The sequence below is a fragment of the Nycticebus coucang genome, chromosome 7 (assembly GCF_027406575.1).
Source record: "Nycticebus coucang isolate mNycCou1 chromosome 7, mNycCou1.pri, whole genome shotgun sequence".
NCBI lineage: Eukaryota > Metazoa > Chordata > Mammalia > Primates > Lorisidae > Nycticebus > Nycticebus coucang.
The window spans coordinates 35,342,127-35,362,354 of NC_069786.1; the positions used below are offsets into that span (position 1 = coordinate 35,342,127).

Genomic DNA, 20,228 nt, shown 5'->3' on the forward strand with positions numbered 1-20,228 from the left:
GAAAGAAAGCCCTATTCAATAGATGGTGCTGGGAAAATTGAAAGGCCATATGCATAAGAATGAAATATGACTCCTAATACCTCTTACATATCTTAATCTATTCAAATTATATGCCTAGAATCTGAAGTACAACAAATAAAAAATGATGTATATTTCCCCTAGGTTCCAGTGTAAAAATAATACATCACCAAAGTTCTAATGTAGAAGAAGAGATGAGATTGTATTGATATAATTTTAGTAGACTGTGTAAATAAAAAGAACTTCATTTAGATCAATGTTAGCAGTTGATCCTGTGTGGTAAAAGAAATTTCAACCAAGAGCCCAATGATTTGTGTCCTGTTGCAATCGCAGAAAACAAACAAACAAAAAAACAATGACCAAATCTTTGTAAGATGCTTCCTTCACCATGTTTCTACTGACAAACATTTTAGATAGTAAATTTACCCTATCGTCAGCATTAATTACATAACAGTAATGAAATGGCACATGTTCTTGGAGCCATATACATTCTAAAAAATCGATAAATGCCTTTGGATTTCTGTTTTTAAAGAGTCAAGTGCAACAATCAAAATCAACTACCAAATGATTTGTTAAATTTGACATAGGTAGAGATAATTTCTAGTAGTCACACTGAGGCATCCTGAAAAGTGTTACTGTATCTCCAAATTAGGGAAGGACATTAGGGAAATCCAGATTTTAGATAGTCCTACAATAACCTAGTCATAGTCCTCTAACTCAGACATTTCTTTGCCCAAAGTAGCCTAAGATTAGTCCAAGTGGAGATTGGAGTGGTATTCTTCTGGTGATTCGCTCTTTGGTACTCCAAATGAATATACCAAGAAATAAATATACTTATATTTTTAAGATAAAGAAAGTAGAACTGTAGAATGCTCTACTAATACTGAAATATACAAATAAAATAACTGGTAATGGCAACTTATCAAAATAATTCTCAATCACAACAATTTAAGAGATGTATATAAGGCATCTGTATTCCATAATAGCTTAAAATCCCTTTTAGGTATAATCATGAATTGAAAAATACCTATTTTTAAAACTTTGGCTTTTGTATGGTAATACCACTTTATCTCTGACCAAGATAAAATACCAATACTACTAGTATCTTAAAGTAATTTTTCTTGTAACAGTTTCAACAAAAATCTCTAAGAAATTTAAGTGTATGTTGCATGTATAGCTAGAATTATTTTCCAGTTTTTTAAACTTTGTATAATGATTAAAAATAAATCAGGTGCCCCATTTAATATGAACTATAAAACACGAATTTATTAACTTATATAATTCAAGTGGAAAATGTTAGAAAATGGAGACTATTGAGCTTGAATTTATGAAAATAATTATCCTAATTCTCTCTATAAATTTCTGTGAATATTATACCATATAGGATGGACAAGACTGAGAGTCCAAAAATAAAAGTCCAGGCTAAACACATAGAATAGAATTGAACATTGAGATGATTATTTGCATAATTCACACATTAAAGCATTTTGTCTCTATCTGTATTTTACCAACAAACATTTTGCACAAATTATATAAGTACAAGCTCTAACTCCCTATGGCATTTTGCATGAGTAATCATAATCTTAATGGCCCCCTTTCAGCTCAAAATCTCTGTAGAGATAACTATAATAGTTCTAATTCCTCAGTGATATTCTTCTTGCAAAGCAAATCCTAAAGCTGTAAGACAGTAAAACTTACATCTGACACAGAGAAAAGGCTAAAGGAAATCTTTATTCTCTTTTTTAAATCTCTTCTAAAAAAATCTAACTGAAAGTGGCTCCTGTTCAGAACCCTAGATTTAACTCAGTATCTCTCTTAGAGATAACCAAAGGCAAACAAGAAAAAGATCATTTATTTTCAAAACCTGCATTTGTATGTCAGTTGAATTCAGTGATGCAATCTTTCATCCTGCCAGACATGACCCTTTCTTTGATAGCCATGAAGGAAGATGAAATACTTGAAGAGTCCTGAAATCACTTGAGAGTAGCAAATAATAGACTGGCCTTAATGAGGCACCTTGGAGAAAATATGAAAGTATTTTCTGTAAGTGAATTGATGATTCCAAGGAAATATATGAAATTGTGGAAATCATATCATGACATAACTGTGAATAAAAACAACATGATGAAGCAGTGGACTGGCCACACACACATGCACACACATGCACAAACATGCACACACGTACACACACACCTATTAGGGAGCCCTGTCAGCAAAAAAAGAGTTCTTAAGATCCCTAAGGAGAAGACTAGAACATAGTAATAACCACAACAGTTAGGTCTTATCCTTGTTCTACTATACTCATAAATAATTAGGGTAAAGTAAAAAAAAAGTTTATATTAAGAAAGAAAAAATTGGTACTATTTCTAGGTAAGTGACACCAAAAACTATTATACTAGATACTCTGGCTTGGCTCTCTAGAGCTTATTCTATTCTCTATTTGAAGAGACTGGAAATCTTCAAACTACATTCCCACTTGAGGCTAATGTTCTATAAGCTAAGCAAAGTGAATTCAGAAATTCACAAGCAGAAGTGAGAATGAGGCCATCTTTGTGTTCATTATAACTTTTTCAGTTGGAAAGCATGATGGTTAAGAACAAGACATTTACTTGGAAAGTGTTTCAGTATTCACTGTCCAGCTTCCCGAGTGACAAAAGTAATGCGGGTTGTAAGAAGAATGGCAGTAGCTTCTTCACAAGCCTTTCTAATTCTTGGATTGCAGCTATAGTTGTCCAATTCCCAGTTTCTAGATCTAGAGTATTCAGAGGCAGCTGCAAAAGCGTTCTAAAGAACTATATTGTTCTGGGTGTCATTTCCAAAGGCACATTCCTGAATTCTCTGCTTTATCTCTCTAACCATTTCCAGGGCATACTCATATTAAAGCACTTCCTGATTCAAGTAGTGAGTTTTCTGTTGGCTGCTTAGAACTTGGATTGATAAACTAATGTCAAAAAATTATTCTTTTAGATATAATGAATATTCTCAAATAAGAAATTAGAAAATAAATTGGATTTCATCTACCTCTCACAACTCCAAACAAATTATTAGCATATATTTAAACAACACAAAACCCAAATTAAATCTTAAAGCCAAGTGAGGTATTTCATACAGATAATTAATTATTCTCACCAGTTCATACAAGCTCAAATACTCCACAAAGTCGTAAGGAAATTCTAGCAAGGTTTTTGTCACTCTTAAGCAAAACAGTAAGCAAAACAGTATTTCGCAACAATATAAAAATTTAAAATAGAAGTTTCTTTGGTTATGTAAATAACAATTTTTGTGTTTGAAACTTTTAAGGCTATCAGTTAACATTTTCTAGTATATTTCAGGGGCATGTTTTGAAACATGAATTTGCTTAAAAGTTAAAATATTAGAATCATTCTTGATCAATAGCATAAAGTGCTTTTTCTATCATTCAGTTTTGAAAATACAGGTTTGACAATGATGTTTGTAAACTTGCCACCACGTGCTTGTATAGGCAGCATGGTACCAACAACTAGACAAGGTTTCGTAACCTTGGTATATCAGTATCTCACATTTGTGCTCATGTTGATGTGTGGTGGTGTCCTGCTGAATGGTGTTCATTATTATTGTTGCCTGTTTTTGTGTGCTATTGCAAGAATGTCAGAGCTTGAATTAGAGCAATGAACAAATGTTCATAAATTTCTTGTCAAACTTGGCAAGAGTGGAAATGAAATTGGGACACGTTAGTCCAAATTTATGGGGGTAATGCCATGAAATGCACCAACAGACTGAATATTTTTCTGAGGGGAGAGAGTGCACCACAGATGAAGAGAGGCCAATGAGCCAGTAATGACCAGAACTGATGAAAACACTGCAAAAATGTGTCAAACGGTGCATCAAAATTGTTGGCTGACTGTAAGAAGCATAGCAGACCAAGTAACATCAATAGAAAAACATCAGGAAAATCTTAACTGAAAATCTTGGCCAACAACTCATGCATCTTGTATCACAACAGTGCCCCAGCTCATGGGTCACTGTCTGTGAGGGAGTTCTGGGGGGCTAAACAAATACTTTATTGTAACACCCTTCCTATTCACCTGATCTGGCCCCTGATAAAAGAAATACTGAAAAGAAGACATGTTGATGACATTCATAACATCAAAGGTAATAGCCATTGATAGCCATTTCATAAAACGATTTCCAAAATTGCTTTGCAGGATGGATGAGGCTCTACCGTTGGTGCATAGCTTCCTGAGGGAATTACTTTGAAGGTGACTATAGTAATATTTAGCAATGAGCTATGTAGCAGTTTTTTTCTATGATAAGTTTGTGAACTTATTTGTAGACTTCATATAACTACCTGCTTTTTCAGTAAAAGAAGACTGAATAATTGTATTAAATATATAGACAGATACTTTCTTCTTAAATAATACAAGGTATCCCAAAATTTCCACAAAAGTCAACCATACATAGGGACACAGGAAATTATAGCTAAATGTACCTTTATTCATAAAACATTTATTATCAAATTTTACAAAATACTTACAATATATTCATGATGAAAAGAATGTCTTACCTTTTGTTTTTCTTTTTTACCAGATATATAAAGTGAACCTGCTGAATATCATTTTATACTATGTACATAGCACAGTGATGTAATTATTGAGAGATTTTTAAAGTACATTAATTAAACAAGCAGATGTGAGAATAGAGATAAAAATAATAACTTAACCAATAACAATTTAAAATACAATACATTTTGAAACAATTTTCAATACAGCATCAAGCACAATTTGGAGGGGAATACGTTTGTGTCTAGTGAGTCTGTGAAATACATTTTAACAACTGCGTTAGACAATTGAATCCTAGCACATCTCTAATTTCTGCTATGTCAACTTTCAAACTTGTTTGCCAAATGACAATAAAATAATAATAGTTTTTGCAGCCTGAAAACTGAAGTAACAATAAAGACAAATTTATGGCAGAATAGAGTGCTAAGAAGTTTTTTGTTCTTGTTAGTGTTATTTTTATTTTTCCTTTTTCTTAACTCGGCATTCTGTAATTCTTTTTATGTCGATGTACTGAGTATAAATCAGCACATGTTACTTAAAAATAAAAATTCACCTATGTTAATATAAAAATTAAAAAATAATTTGATACCAATAACTTCCACATTAAATGTATGTATCAAGAAGGGAATTAGGAAAGTTTTCTGGAAATGTGCTCTCAGACTAATATCTTTGCTAATTTTAATTGACCTTTGTGACTTTCAATCTTTGTGACTTGATTTAACTAAAATTCCACATTTCATCAGGAATGCATTGTATCAATTTGCTTTACACAAGCACACATAAACAAAGCCATGTTTCAGAAAAATAGTCCTCTTTATGTTTCCATACAAATGTGCTAAATAGAAGATGAGAAGATTTCACAAGTATAAAAAGTTTAATAGAACATGTATTTGCATATAATATAGCAGTTTAGTAAAAAAAAAGTATTTATTGCATCCTTATGTAGGATGTGCTTAGAATTGTTGACATTTTCTTAGGGAATAATATAAAATAAGTTACTGTAGCCAATGTTCTTGTGCATAATTTATGCTGATCAAAAATTTTGGATTCTAAAATGTTAAATTGCCACAGTAATAACGCCCCTCCAGGGGGAAGTGGGCAATCCAGACAAAAAAGAAAATAGAATCCTCCAGGTATTCACGTAGATTTGTTCCCAGACACTCCTGTACCCACTCAATGCCCAAATATGAGGATGCTCATGTCCCTTGCGTAAAATGACATAGTATAGCCAGTCCTCACTGAATGTTGATAGGTTTTTGGAAACTACGAGTTTATGGGAAACAACATCTAACAAAATCAATCTGACCATAGGTTAATTGATATAAACAGGAGTTAAGTTCCCACAGCATATTCCTGTTCACAAAAATATCATCAAAATTCTAAGTAAAGATTAAAACAATTCTAACTTTGAAATAAATGTAACCTATATACATATGTTTAAGAAAGATTAATAAAAATATGTAAGGGAACCATTTACACACTTATTCCATTTCAGGTTTGTGGGTGGCTAGAGACTATTCCAGAAGCTCAGTGCAAAAGGCAAGAACCAGCCCTGGACAGGACGCCCTTCCCTCACACACGCCTCTCTCTCTCTCTCTCTCTCACACACACACACACACACACTCAGATGGGGATCATGTAGACACAACAATTCACCTAACATGCACATCTTTGGGATGTGGGAAGAAACTGGAGTACAGAAACGGCTCTCTGGAAATTGATTATTTTTTCTCTTCAGCATTATGTTATCATAATAATGTTGAAGGAAATAATGCTATTTGAGGACATTCTGTATTTGCAGATAACCTACACATGTCCTCCCACATACTTTATATTATCTCTAGAGGATTATATACCTAATACAATGTAAATGCTATGTAAAGAGTTGTTATACTGTATTTTTTATTTGTGTTATGTTTATTAGTGTATAGTTATTTTGTATTGTGTTTTTTCCAAATGTTTTTGATCCATGGTTTATTTAATTTGAGAATGCAGAGCCTAACGATCCTAAGGGCCAACTGTATTCTTTCTTCAAAAATCTCATTAATTTGCAAGATTAAATATGGTCATCATCATATCTTCTTCAGTTCTTCTCAGCTAGGAGCTGAACAGTTCTTAAACTCTTTCTAACAGAATGCTGGAACCAGAAATAATCAATTGCTGAACATGATTAATCTCTAGTAAAGAATGAAAAGCACAGGGTGGCGCCTGTGGCTCAAAGGGGTAGGGCGCCAGTCCCATATGCCGGAGGTGGCAGGTTCAAGCCCAGCCCCGGCCAAAAACCACAAAAAAAAAAAAAAAAGAATGAAAAGCACCAATTCCCAGGTCTAAGGTAGCTGACATTGTTTCTCAGAAGTCAACACCACAGACCCTCTTACCCTGTTCTTTATTTCTTATCCTAAAAGGCATCTGGAGTCTTGATAATAACAAGGTACATGGGATTGGGATGGGAAATGCATCTTCCAAAGCATCATTATTTTATGAATCCATGACCTATATAAAATAGCAAAACTTTGCATAGAAACATCTACACACTTAGAATGTGGGGACAAAATAGTTAAAAAGTTCACAATTGATGCCTGCACTAAAAATAAATTGACTCCTATTGTAAAAGGCTTGGCTCTAATCCTGTTTAATTATAACTGCATTGGTGGCAGGGGGTGGGGGTTGGTGGTGCCCAAAATGGTTTGCATCAAGTTGTTCCTATGTTCATAAAGATTAGGTCCCAAAATAAATGTATAAGTGCACATTTTGGGAAGTCAGAGGCTATGGTGAAATAAAAGTGAGTAGCCTGAAAGCAGACCCAATATGTTAGAAACGCCAAGATTAACATGTGAGGCTGCTGTCCAGCTACAGACCAGACTTTACTCAGCAATCATGTAGATAAGTTTTCTGAACTTCTCTGGTCATGATTTGGCATAGTCTATCAGTACATCAGCTCCCTATGATTAAACCTTTCCTCTAAGGGTCAACTCCTAACACTTTACTGGCCACTTTCATCTGCTCAACCTACATTTATTCTAACACAGATAGGCTTTTTGTTAACATTTTGATACACACATGAATATGACAAGCACTCCTAAACTTAAAGAAGTCACTCCTTTATTTGGGGGAAACTTACAAGTAAACGCTCACTCAACTAAAATATAATGAAATATGCTGTGATGACTTCAGTTCACACAGGAAGGGCTGCTAAACTCAACTGGAAAACTTTTGGAAAGGACATGATAACTTAAAGAATGAGTAAAAGATGCCTATTTATAAGCAATGAGAACATATGTTCTATAGTGAAGAGTCAGTCCTTGTGAACATACATGGAAACCAGAGAACAAAGTGCATTTAAAAAGTGTAAGGATTACTTTTCAGGTAGAATATGAAATTTGAGTGGGAGGTCAGAGGCAAGGTAGGTCACTAGCTGCCACAAAGCCAAATGACGAAGTTTCATTTTATCCTAAGAGAAATGGGAAGCTAATAAAATGTTTTGATTTTAAGTAATAAAGCATCATGATCATTCTATCAGAGTTATAAAGACAGACGTTGACATACAAATTTATACTTGTGTGAACAAGTCCACTAACAATCATAAAAAGACACGTTAAAAATGTGATATGACTTTCACCAATTAGATAAGAAAGACAATTTGTAAATGAAATCTCCTACAAATTCAATATTTAAGCACATGCTCTAAAAAGAAAGGTATGCCAAGTTTCTATGGTGATCTCTACCTCAATATCTGCCACAGAATAATCTTAGGACGTTGCTACAAAGTTCTATAACCATCTTCTAAAATGCAGGCTTGATGTAAGAGGCCACTATCTGTGACTAGCATTTTTATTGTTCTAGCTGAATTTTTTTTTTTTTTTTTGGTCAGGGACACAATCTGGACTTTCTTGTCCAGACACATCTTGATGTAGGGTATTGGTGAAGTAGTAATTAGTCTAATAAGGTAATTGAGAAGCAAGGAAGGTCTAGAGGTATAGGCTTCTTATTAACGTACAAAACTTATTTCACTTTTTAAAGCTTACATAGACTGACATAAATAGTATCCATATCTTATAATTATATGCAATAGTAATGAGGTGAATATTCCTAATGAACAAAATCAACATTCAGTAAATGGCATTTCTTAGTAGTATGTGATTATTAGAGAGCTTCTAACTCCCGGGGAAAAAAAGTCAGGTAGAAAGAAGATAGAAGTAGAGTGTAAGATATCATCCAATCAAAGATGTAATTAAGTAGAAATTTAAATGTAACATGATCTAAGGTTTCCACTGAAACAAGCAAAGAAAAAAGAAGATAAAATTCAGTGAAGTGGGTTAACTCAGAAACTACATCCGCGAAGACTATGCAATGCTTTTATGTTTTTGCTAGGCATACTCTCCTGGACTGGAGCTGAGCCCATGAATGGATCAAGACAAGCTGGTTAAGTCCATATTAGAATATTAAATGTGATACTCAAATTTTTCAGAGTATCAAATAAATCACACATAGAAACAGAATGAAGTATCTACCGTCCAGCTGGGAGATGACGATATGGCTCTGAGTCATCTTCCTTAATAAAGGATTAACTCAGAAAATATCCTTGTCTGTCTCAATCATCTCCATGAACTTTGTCCTGAGGAAACAGCTGGAGATCACCACTTTTATCAATCCCATAATTTTTGTTATTTTGGGTATCTGTGTCCCTATAACAGAGCTCTCCAAGTAAAATTTGAGGAAATAATTAGCTGCTACAAATGTGCTTTGTGTGAATACTTTATTAGAAAACTGATTTTGCTTATAAAAGACTTAATGCCAAAATTATCTTCAAGGTCTTCAACTTTCTGGCTAAAATACTAAAGATCAGTATCTGGGACCACACCTATGGTGCATATTGCAAGCATACATGTCAAATCTATAAGTGTAGAGTATAAATGTCTTAACACAATAGTATGTAAGTGAGGTGAAGGCTATGTTAACCAGTTTGATGGAAGCATTCCAAATTGTATATAAAATCAGCACATTGTGCCCCATAAATGCATTAATGTATACATGATTTAGGTATTTATGAGTTAATAAAAAAAGAATAAAATTCAATAAGAAATATAATCTCCAGAATTGTCCTCAATGTTCCTTATTTAAGTTATTGAGCATATAATCACTCACTTTCATTCTCTCAAAATATTGTTTAGAAGTGATTTGAAATATCAAGGATGGAACTCTAAGGGGATCATATCAGAATCATTTGGTAGACCTTTTCAAATGACCTGGGTTTCCGCAACTTTCTTCCGCCCCCTTTTCAAGACTTTTATATGTTTTTCCCACTGAAGGACCTTGTCCCTGTGAACCACTGTCACTACTATTTGTGTACCTAATCATTTTGGTTTGGTAGAATGAAAAATTCTCCCCAAACTTGAGATCCAGGGAGAATGTGATATTTAAAAAAACTATGAAGTCTGACCCAAACCTGTAGCCAGCACTCATCTGCTGTTACTCACCTTCTCAGAGTCTTAATTTTCCCAAGAATAAAAAAGGAATAATACTATTCTGCTATAGTATTATTAGCACAGTCAATGAAATTTGGATATTAGGTAGAATTACATGGAGTCGATTTGCCTTCTAACATAGAAAAAAGAGCAACAGACTTAAATATCCTGTTTCGCCTTCTTTTTCCCCATTCTGCTTTGCCTAATACTTCTGAGCTTTGAGTTAAAATTTTCTGTTATAAAACACAAAGGGCATTTCTCTTCTGCCTATTCTACAGAGATAACAGTAGGTATCCAATGAGATGGTGTATGCAAAGAATTTTTAAAATATCATAATAAAATATTTACCACAATTTGGCCTGTAATGGTTGGTTTTCCTCTCATAGTAATCCTTTGAAAAATAAGATATATATATATATATATATATATTTTTTTTTTTTTCCAAAAAAGAATGTTCTCTTTGGGTAAGTTCAGAGACAAATACCTAAAAAATAATGGCTGGAGAGAAGGGGAAAACCAAAGATATTTGGTTTCTGGAACACTGGATAGTGACAGGTATTCAGGCAGACATCTATTAGTTCGTTATTTTTGCTTATATGGTGTGACAGATTTTATGTATTTATACATGCAAGGAATATTCAAACTTCATTATCAACTCACAGATTGTCATGGTGAATGCAGAGCCTATCATATTCAATGGCAGCTCTTCTGTGACATGTTGATAAAATGCATGGCTTACAGGCCCTGGCAGAGGAGCCCAGCCCTGCCTATACCCCCTGCCCCACTCCCATCAGTAAATTACTTCCATACATTTAATCACTTTTTTCTAAAGTGACTATGTAATTGCATGCCTTAGCCTGACTTTATCAAAATTTATTTACTCTAATTAAAATGTTTTCAGTGCATTTATTTTTTATAGTTCAAAATGAATACTCTATTCAATGTTTCAGTAAATTATCTAATGAACATCAGTCTATTTTTAGATTAGGCAAGAATTGCTTTGTGAATCAAATGTTATCTAAGTTATGGATCATTTTCTATAAATATTCTGATATGCAATTGCTTAACCTGCCCAGAATTTGTTTAAAAATAGTTCTTTTTAAGATATATGTTAAAGAAGAGATTACTACTATCATTAGGGGGCATATTAAATGTAGAGGAAATGTTGTTTATGTAAACTTGGAAATAATTTTTCCTGACAACTAAGTGAGCATTTTAGCTGTTTGATTGCCCAGTATCCATTTGCTGGGGACAAATACATTTGGATTAGATGAAGTAATCACTGTAAGGAATGGGGCCTCCTGTTCAAACAGTTTAACTTCTGGCTGAGCCAATGTCTGAAATATTCATATCACCGGGAAGTGATCCTTTTGCAGCTACTACTTGTTATTTTTTATTTATTATGAATGACTATTTCTTCACAGAATTGTTAAAATACTTACTGTTCTCTCAGATTTTGGTCACAATAAATGACTTTCTCAATCCTTTCTAGAGGATCTTCAAAATGTGAGACTATTTTTTAAACATTTTAATTAAGTGTACAAAATCATACCTATATATTTTAGTTTTTACAATCTTTGCCATTACTCTATTACAATATAATCACAATTATCAACTTTTACATAGTACTATTTCTTTATGTTTAATAAGGATCAGTAACCAGTCCATTTAATTGTATATCAAAAAATTAATAAAATACAATTATTAAATCAAATCACTAAATATCTACATTTGAAAATTAAAATTTATCTCTCTTCTTTCATCCATAACTTGATTGTACACATTTTTCTTCTTTTATCCATAGATTTTGATGTTAGTAGTATTTGTAAAAAAACAAAATCATTTTTCTGTAAGTCATAAGTTAAATAGGCACATGGTGAAAAGTCACAATTAAATTTTTATACTCCTATGTGGAAGCATAGGGAAAGGAAAGAATAAAGGCACGTGTGTCTACATGTGTACTTGTAAGAGGGGATTTCAGTTCATGACAATACAGAAAGAGGACTTTTTTAGTTCATCAGATTTCTGACATGAGAAATCAAAGTGAGTCATAGATCGCAAGTTATTTTGTTGGAGAAGGATGTATAAAAACGTTCATTTGCTTGAAAAAAGTCAACAAACCCAAGTAGTTACTACCAATTAACATAAACCTAGAAGTTTTTAAGGTATTTTTAATAAACCCTATAGTTGATAAATTTGTAATTATCAATTATGCTTTTTGATTTTTTAAACAGATCTCACCCTTGCTATCACATTGTGAGCTACCACTAAGTGATACTTCACAACTCCCAGTGGAGTGACTCTGTAATAAGCATTAAATAAAGAATTACAATTAACTCTACAATTCGCTACCTACATAAATAGAGAAACTGTATGTGTATGTGTTTTGCATATGCAAAATGTATATTGAATGCAATTAAATACATTCAAATTTGCATATAGAGCCTTCCAACTGCCATAAGCTAAGTTAGAAATCTGAGAATCCAGCCTACTGATGTATAAGTGAAATTCCTAAAGGGTGACACATAATAATGAATTAAAATACTCACTGTGGAAGGATTGAAGAATATTTATTGTCCATTCATCTGTTAATCTTCCTGCTTTTGTTATCTGGATACATTTGAGTTGATTTGAAGATTCTTTTGATTCAATCCAACAAATCATATCTTCATTATAAATAAAATCCAGAGTATAAATTTCATTTCCATTGACTGAGCTCACCGTTACCAATTTACTTCCATTAAGATAAAACATCTCAATTGTTTCAAAATTTGCAATTAACAACAGAGGTGGCCTTTCTGTAGGCTCTGGAATAAAAGAGAAAGAGAAAAATAAGTTTAGTAAGAGATTCGTCTTTTTTGCAGTTTTTCATTATTCATTAAATTAAAAATTATCTTTATATTTTTAATAGTCATTAAAAATTGCTTATAAAAATATTTTAATATTGGCTTGGAGCCTGTAGCACAGTGGTTACTGCACCAGCCACATACACCAAGGCTGGTGGGTTGGAACCCAGCCCAGGCCTGCTAAACAACAATGACAACTGTAACAAAATATATCTTGGTGCTGTGGCGGGCACCTGTAGTCCAAGCTACTTGGGAGGTTGAGGCAAGAGAATCACTTGAGCCCAAGAGTCTTGAGATTGTTGTGAGCTGTGATGCCACAGCACTCTACTGAGGGCAACATAGCGAGACTTTGTCTTTAAAACAAAAACAAACAAACAAACAAAAAAACACTTTAATAAACCACATATGTGCTTCACTGACTAGCTAAGCTCATTTCTTGGTAGAAAACATATTCTGCTGAGCATTTGTATTCCTTATTTCCTTAGTCATGATGTATTGTCTAAATGTGAGGTCAATGCCATTTACTTTCATTCCTAGTAAATAAAGGACAGGCTGTGAGTTGATTTTCTAGCAATCATGATGGATCTGGACTGACTTCTCCATTTGGTTTTGCAGGCTTCCCTTGTGAGAAAGAGGATGCTTGTTTCAGTTAAACACACAAAGTCCCAAATAGATTCTCTGGAGCAGAATATGCAAACTTCAGGGGATTATACAAAGAGTGCACCTGTGGATTTTTTTCGAGACAAGATGGCGGACTGAAGCCAGCTTTCAACAGAGGCTCCCGTCCAGAAGGAGAGTTAAGGGACAGGAATTTAGTAAGTATCCTGGTGGATTTGAGCCTCACCAAGAGAGAAGGTTGAAGAACGCACATCAACACCACTGAGGCAAGCTGTGATCACAAGGATGCAAACAAAAGGTACGAAATCCACCACCAAGCAGACGGGAGTCCCCCTCCCCCATGAGACCAGCTCAAGAGCCCCACAATTAAACAAATGGGCAGAAATTAAAGGCCCTCCCACTACACTCCACGGGAGAGACCTTCTAAAAACTGGACCTACCTCCCCTACTAGGGTGCCATGGGGTTCTCCTGCCAGGCATAAAACTGTATAAAACTTTAAAAATCCTTTGCCGACAACCCTGAATCCCCAACACTCCCCTCCCACTCACTGAGGTCTGGAGGCCTGTCCCCCAGGAGTTCGGGTTCTTGGGCGATTTCTCAAGGGGAGTGGACAGTCTCCGAGCTGCAACTGGTCAGCGCTGACTCTGAGGCACGTGAGTGTGGAGAGGGCACCGGGCTGAGGGGGAGTCACGCCTCTGCAGCACTTTCCTGCGGTATGGTGCAGCAGCCCTCCCCGTGCATCAATACGGCCAGGCATAAAACTGAATGAAGCTCTAGCTTCCCCGCTGAGCTCTCAGCACTCCCCCCCACTCTCACTCAGGGTCTGGGGGCCTGTCCCTCAGGAGTTCGGATCCTTGGGTGATTTCTCGAGTGGAGTGCACAGTGCCCGAGCCACGACTGGCTAGTGCTGATTCTGAGACACACGAATGAGGAGAGGGCACTCGAGGAGAGGGCACTCGGCTGAGGGAGAGTCACACCTTGGCGGCACTTCCCTGCAGTGCGGTGCAGCAGCCCTCCCCGTGCATCAATACGGCCAGGCATAAAACTGAATGAAACTCTAGCTTCCCCTCACTCTCACTCGGGGGTCTGGGGGCCCGCCCCCCAGGAGTCTGGATTCTTGGGAGATCTCTCGAGGGGTGTGGACAGAGCATAAACTGCGGCCGCTCAGTGCTGACTCTGGGGCGCAAGACAGAGGAGAAAAGGGTCAGCTGGGTGCCCACACCAGAGCGGCAGTTCCTGGAGGCAAATCAACAGCCATTTTTTTTTAACAGCAAAACGGCTCACTTCTGGATATTCTGAAGCCACACCCACTGTCTCCCTGGGCAACCAGAGGAGGCCACCAGTGAGCAAAGGATTTGCCTGACGCTGCTCACACACCGGGGAAGCATCCAGGGCAGGGCCAACACAGAGAGGTAATCAGACACAAACCTCCAGCAGCAAAGACATTTGAACTCAGAACAACCCGTCTTCTGTAGGCGATTTTAGCAGAAACAGAGACACAACCCCACAAAGTTGTCTGCTCTGTTCTGTTCTGTTAGCAGCATCAACCAGGGACAGGGCTAAGCCTGAGTGAACACCTCCCTCCCACCACCTCCATCAAGCACTCAAAGAGGTCAGGCCCCATCTCCTCCTGCTAGATAGCGGCAGACTGCAGGGGTCTGGCAGACTTCCTTGCAATTCAGGCAGGTGCAACCCCCTGGAGTATCTGTTCACTACAGGCAACTGGGTTAGCCATCTGCAGAGACACCAGTGACTGGGTCCGACGGAGGGGCAAAGTGGGGAAGGAGACATCAACCTTCCCAGACTGATCTATTTGCTAGGTGGCTCCTCCTGACTCCACGCAGCACTGGAGTAAGCCATATCAGAGGAGTCACCAGACCCCTGTGATCCAGTTCCCAGAGACCTCTTGAACTCTCCCACCCGAGACAGGTGCCGATTGAGACAATCGATTTGGACCTTTTGAACTGAACTAATAGACTGAGGACTTTTCAGGCGGTGCCCTGGGTATGCGGTTGTAGGAAGGTTTGGTTTTCCTTTTCCAACTGGGGCCAGAGGTGGGCAGGTGGGGTGACTTAATTGCTGGTTTTTCCACATAGCTGAGACTTCAAGCCAGAGTAAACGTTACAATAGAAACCAGCTGAAAACAAGACAGAACCACTTATCCCCACCGCACAAGACAGGGCCCCAGTTTCTCAGGCCACAACACTGTACGGGCCCTCGATAAAGCCCCAGGGGAAAAATCAAAGGGAGTAAAATAACCATGGGGCGGAATCAGCGGAAAAACTCTGGTAACATAAATAACCAGAATAGATCAACCTCCCCAAGAAAAGATACGGCAGATGTGATTGAAGATCCCATTCATAAACAACTGGCTGAGATGTCAGAAATCAAATTCAGAATTTGGATTGCAGACAAGATTAATAAAATGGAATTAGGAATTCGAGGAGAAATTCAAAAGTTGTCTCAAGAATTTAACGAATTTAAAGACAAAACCACCAAATTCTTGAAGCAAGAATTTATAGCCCTCAAAGATATGAAAAATACAGTAGAATCCCTCAGCAACAGAATGGAGCAAGCAGAAGAAAGGAATTCTGACATTGAAGATAAAGTCTTTGAACGTTCCCAATCTCTAAAAGAGGAAGAGAAATGGAGAGCAAAAACAGACCACTCACTCAGAGAACTCTCAGATATTTCGAAGAAAAGCAATATATGAATAATTGAGATTTCTGAGAATGATGAAATGGCCTCGAAGGGCACAGAGTTCCTTCTGCATGAAATTATGAAAGAAAATTTTCCAGACATGCCTACAGAATCTGAAATTCAGATAGCAGACAGCTTCAGAACCCCAGCACGATTCAACCCCAATAAGTCATCCCCCAGGCATATCATAATTAGCTTCACTAAAGTTAATATGAAAGAGAAGATACTCAAAGCAGCCCGGCGACAGAAAACCATTACGTACAAAAGAAAGAATATTAGAATAACTGCGGATCTCTCTGCTGAAACTTTTCAAGCCAGAAGAGGGTGGTCACCAACTTTTAATCTCCTAAAACAAAATAACTTTCAACCCAGGATCTTATATCCAGCTAAACTGAGTTTCATTTATGATGGAGAAATTAAATACTTCAATGACATTCATATGTAGAAAAAATTTGCCATAAGTAAACCAGCTCTTCAGGATATTCTCAGACCTATCCTCCACAATGACCAACCCAATCCTATACCACAAAAGTAAACTCACTCAGAAACTTCGGATCAAACTCCAACTTCCACACTGGCAAAAGGATTAAAAATGTCCACTGGACCTTTGAAAAACTCGATACCCAAAATTCCACCAGACTTATAAATACTCTCCATTAATGTGAATGGCTTAAACTGTCCTCTAAAGAGGCATAGGTTAGCTGACTGGATACAAAAACTCAAGCCAGATATTTGTTGCATACAAGAGTCACAGCTTAACCTAAAAGACAAATACAGACTCAGGGTGAAAGGATGGTCATCCATATTTCAGGCAAATGGTAATCGAAAAAAACAGGTGTTGCAATTTTATTTGCAGATACAGTAGGCTTTAAACCATCAAAAGTAAGGAAGGACAAGAATGGTCACTTCATATTTGTTAAGGGTAATACTCATATGATGAGATCTCAATTATTAATATCTATGCACCCAACAAGAATGCACCTCAATTTATAAGAGAAACTCTAACAGACATGAGTAACTTGACTTCCTCCAGCTCCATAATTGTCGGAGATTTCAACACTTCTTTGGCAGTATTGGATCGATCCTCCAGCAAGAAGCTGAGCAAAGAAATCTTAGATTTAAACCTAACCATCCAACATTTGGATTTAGCAGACATCTACAGAACATTTCATCCCAACAAAACTGAATACACATGCTTCTCATCAGCCCATGGAACTTAATCCAAAATTGACCACATTTTAGGTCAGAAGTCTAACCTCAATAAATTTAAAGGAATAGAAATTATTCCTTGCATCTTCTTGGACCATCATGGAATGAAACTTGAATTGAGTAACAACAGGAATCTGCATACTCATACAAAAACATGGAAGTTAAATAACCTTATGCTGAATGATAGCTGGGTCAGAGATGAGATTAAGAAAGAAATCGCCAATTTTTTGGAACAAAACGACAATGAAGACACAAACTATCAGAACCTCTGGGACACTGCAAAGGCAGTTCTAAGAGGGAAATTTATAGCACTGCAAGCCTTCCTCAGGAGAACGGAAAGAGAGGAAGTTAACAACTTAATGGGACATCTCAAGCAACTGGAAAAGGAAGAACATTCCAACCCCAAACCCAGTAGAAGAAAAGAAATAACCAAAATTAGAGCAGAATTAAATGGAATTGAAAAAAAAAAAGAATAATACAACAGATCAATAAATCAAAAAGCTGGTTTTTTGAAAAGGTCAACAAAATAGATAAAACTCTGGCCAACCTAACCAGAAAAAAAGAGTAAAATCTCTAATATCATCAATCGGAAACAACAAAGACAAAATAACAACAGACTCCTCAGAAATCCAAAAAATCCTTAATGAATATTACAAGAAACTTTATTCTCAGAAATATGAAAATCTGAATGAAATTGACCGATACTTGGAAGCACACCACCTTCCAAGTATCAAGTGGAAATGTTGAACAGACCCACATCAAGTTCAGAAATAGCATCAACTATACAAAACCTCCCTAAAAAGAAAAGCCCAGGACCAGATGGTTTTACATCAGAATTCTACCAAACCTTTAAAGAGGAATTAGTACCTATATTACTCAACCTGTTCCAAAAGGTAGAAAAAGACAGAAGACTACTCAACATGTTCTATGAAGGAAACATCACCCTGATCCCCAAACCAGGAAAAGACCCAACAAGAAAAGAAAATTATAGACCGATATCACTAATGAACATAGATGCAAAAATATTCAACAAGATCCTAACAAACAGAATCCAGCAACACATCAAACAAATTATACATCATGACCAAGTCGGTTTTATCCCAGGGTCTCAAGGCTGGTTCAATATACGTAAATCTATAAATGTAATTCAGCACATAAACAAATTAAAAAACAAAGACCATATGATTCTCTCAATTGATGCAGAAAAAACTTTTGATAATATCCAGCATCCCTTCATGATCAGAACACTCAAGAAAATTGGTCTGGAAGGGACTTTTCTTAAACTGATGGAGACCATCTACAGCAAACCCACAGCCAATATCATATTGAATGGAGTTAAATTGGAATCATTTCCACTCAGATCAGGAACCAGACAAGGCTGCCCATTGTCTCCATTGCTTTTCAACATTGTAATGGAAGTTTTAGCCACTGCAATTAGGGAAGAAAAGGGGATCAAGGGTATCCATATAGGGTCAGAAGAGATCAAACTTTCGCTCTTCGCAGATGATATGATTGTTTATCTGGAAAACACTAGGGACTCTCCTACAAAACTCCTAGAAGTGATCAAGGAATATAGCAGTGTCTCAGGTTACAAAATCAACATCCATAGCCTTTATATACACCAACAACAGTCAAGTTGAAAAAGCAGTCCAGGACTCTATCCCATTCACAGTAGTGCCAAAGAAGATGAAATATTTGGGACTTTACCTAACAAAAGACGTGAAAGATCTCTATAAAGAGAACTATGAAACTCTAAGAAAAGAAATAGCTGAAAATGTTAACAAATGGAAAAACATACCATGCTCATGGCTGGGAAGAATCAACATTATCAAAATGTTCATACTACCCAAAGCAATATATAATTTCAACGCACTCCCTATTAAATCTCCACTGGCATATTTTAAAGATCTTGAAAAAACAATACTTCATTTTATAAGGAATCAGAAAAAACCTCGAATAGCCAAGACATTACTCAGAAATAAAAACAAAACAGGAGGAATCACACTACCAGACTCAGACTTTACTACAAATCAATAGTGATCAAAACAGCATGGTACTGGCACAAAAACAGAGAAGTAGATATCTGGAACAGAATAGAGAACCAAGAGATGAATCCAGCTACTTACTGCTATTTGATCTTTGACAAGCCAATTAAAAACATTCAGTGGGGAAAAGATTCCCTATTTAACAAATGGTGCTGGGTGAACTGGCTGGCAACCTGCAGAAGACTGAAATTGGACCCACACCTTTCACCATTAACTAAGATAGAATCTCATTGGATTAAAGATTTAAACTTAAGACATGAAACTATAAAAATACTAGAGGAGAGTGCAGGGAAAACCCTTGAAGAAATTGGTCTGGGCGAGTATTTTATGAGGAGAACACCCCCGGGTAATTGAAGCAGCTTCAAAAATACACTACTGGGACTTGATCAAACTAAAAAGCTTCTGCACAGCCAAGAACACAGTAAGTAAAGCAAACAAACAGTCCTCAGAATGGGAGAAGATATTTGCAGGGTATATCTCTGACAAAGGTTTAATAACCAGAATCCACAGAGAACTCCAACGCATCAGCAAGAAAAAAAAAGTGATCCCATCGCAGGCTGGGCAAGGGATTTGAAGAGAAACTTCTCTGAAGAAGACAGGTGCACGGCCTTCAGAAATATTAAAAAATGCTCATCATCTTTAATCATCAGAGAAATGCAAATCAAAACTACTTTGAGATATCATCTAACTCCAGTGAGACTAGCCTATATCAAAAATCCCAAGACCAGAGATGTTGGGGTGGATGTGGAGAAAAGGGAACACTTCTGCTCTGCTGGTGGGAATGCAAA

The 20,228-nt window shown here is 36.4% G+C and overlaps 1 protein-coding gene across 1 annotated transcript in view; it reads right to left on the minus strand.

Annotated features, from left to right (window-relative positions):
- The window catches only part of LRP1B (LDL receptor related protein 1B), a 2,318,354-nt gene that overhangs the window by 1,278,613 nt on the left and 1,019,513 nt on the right, over positions 1 to 20,228 (minus strand). Inside the window, exon 6 of the mRNA XM_053597274.1 lies at positions 12,571 to 12,828. Coding sequence (XP_053453249.1) covers positions 12,571 to 12,828 — 258 coding nt within the window. The remainder of the gene's footprint in view (positions 1 to 12,570; positions 12,829 to 20,228) is intronic.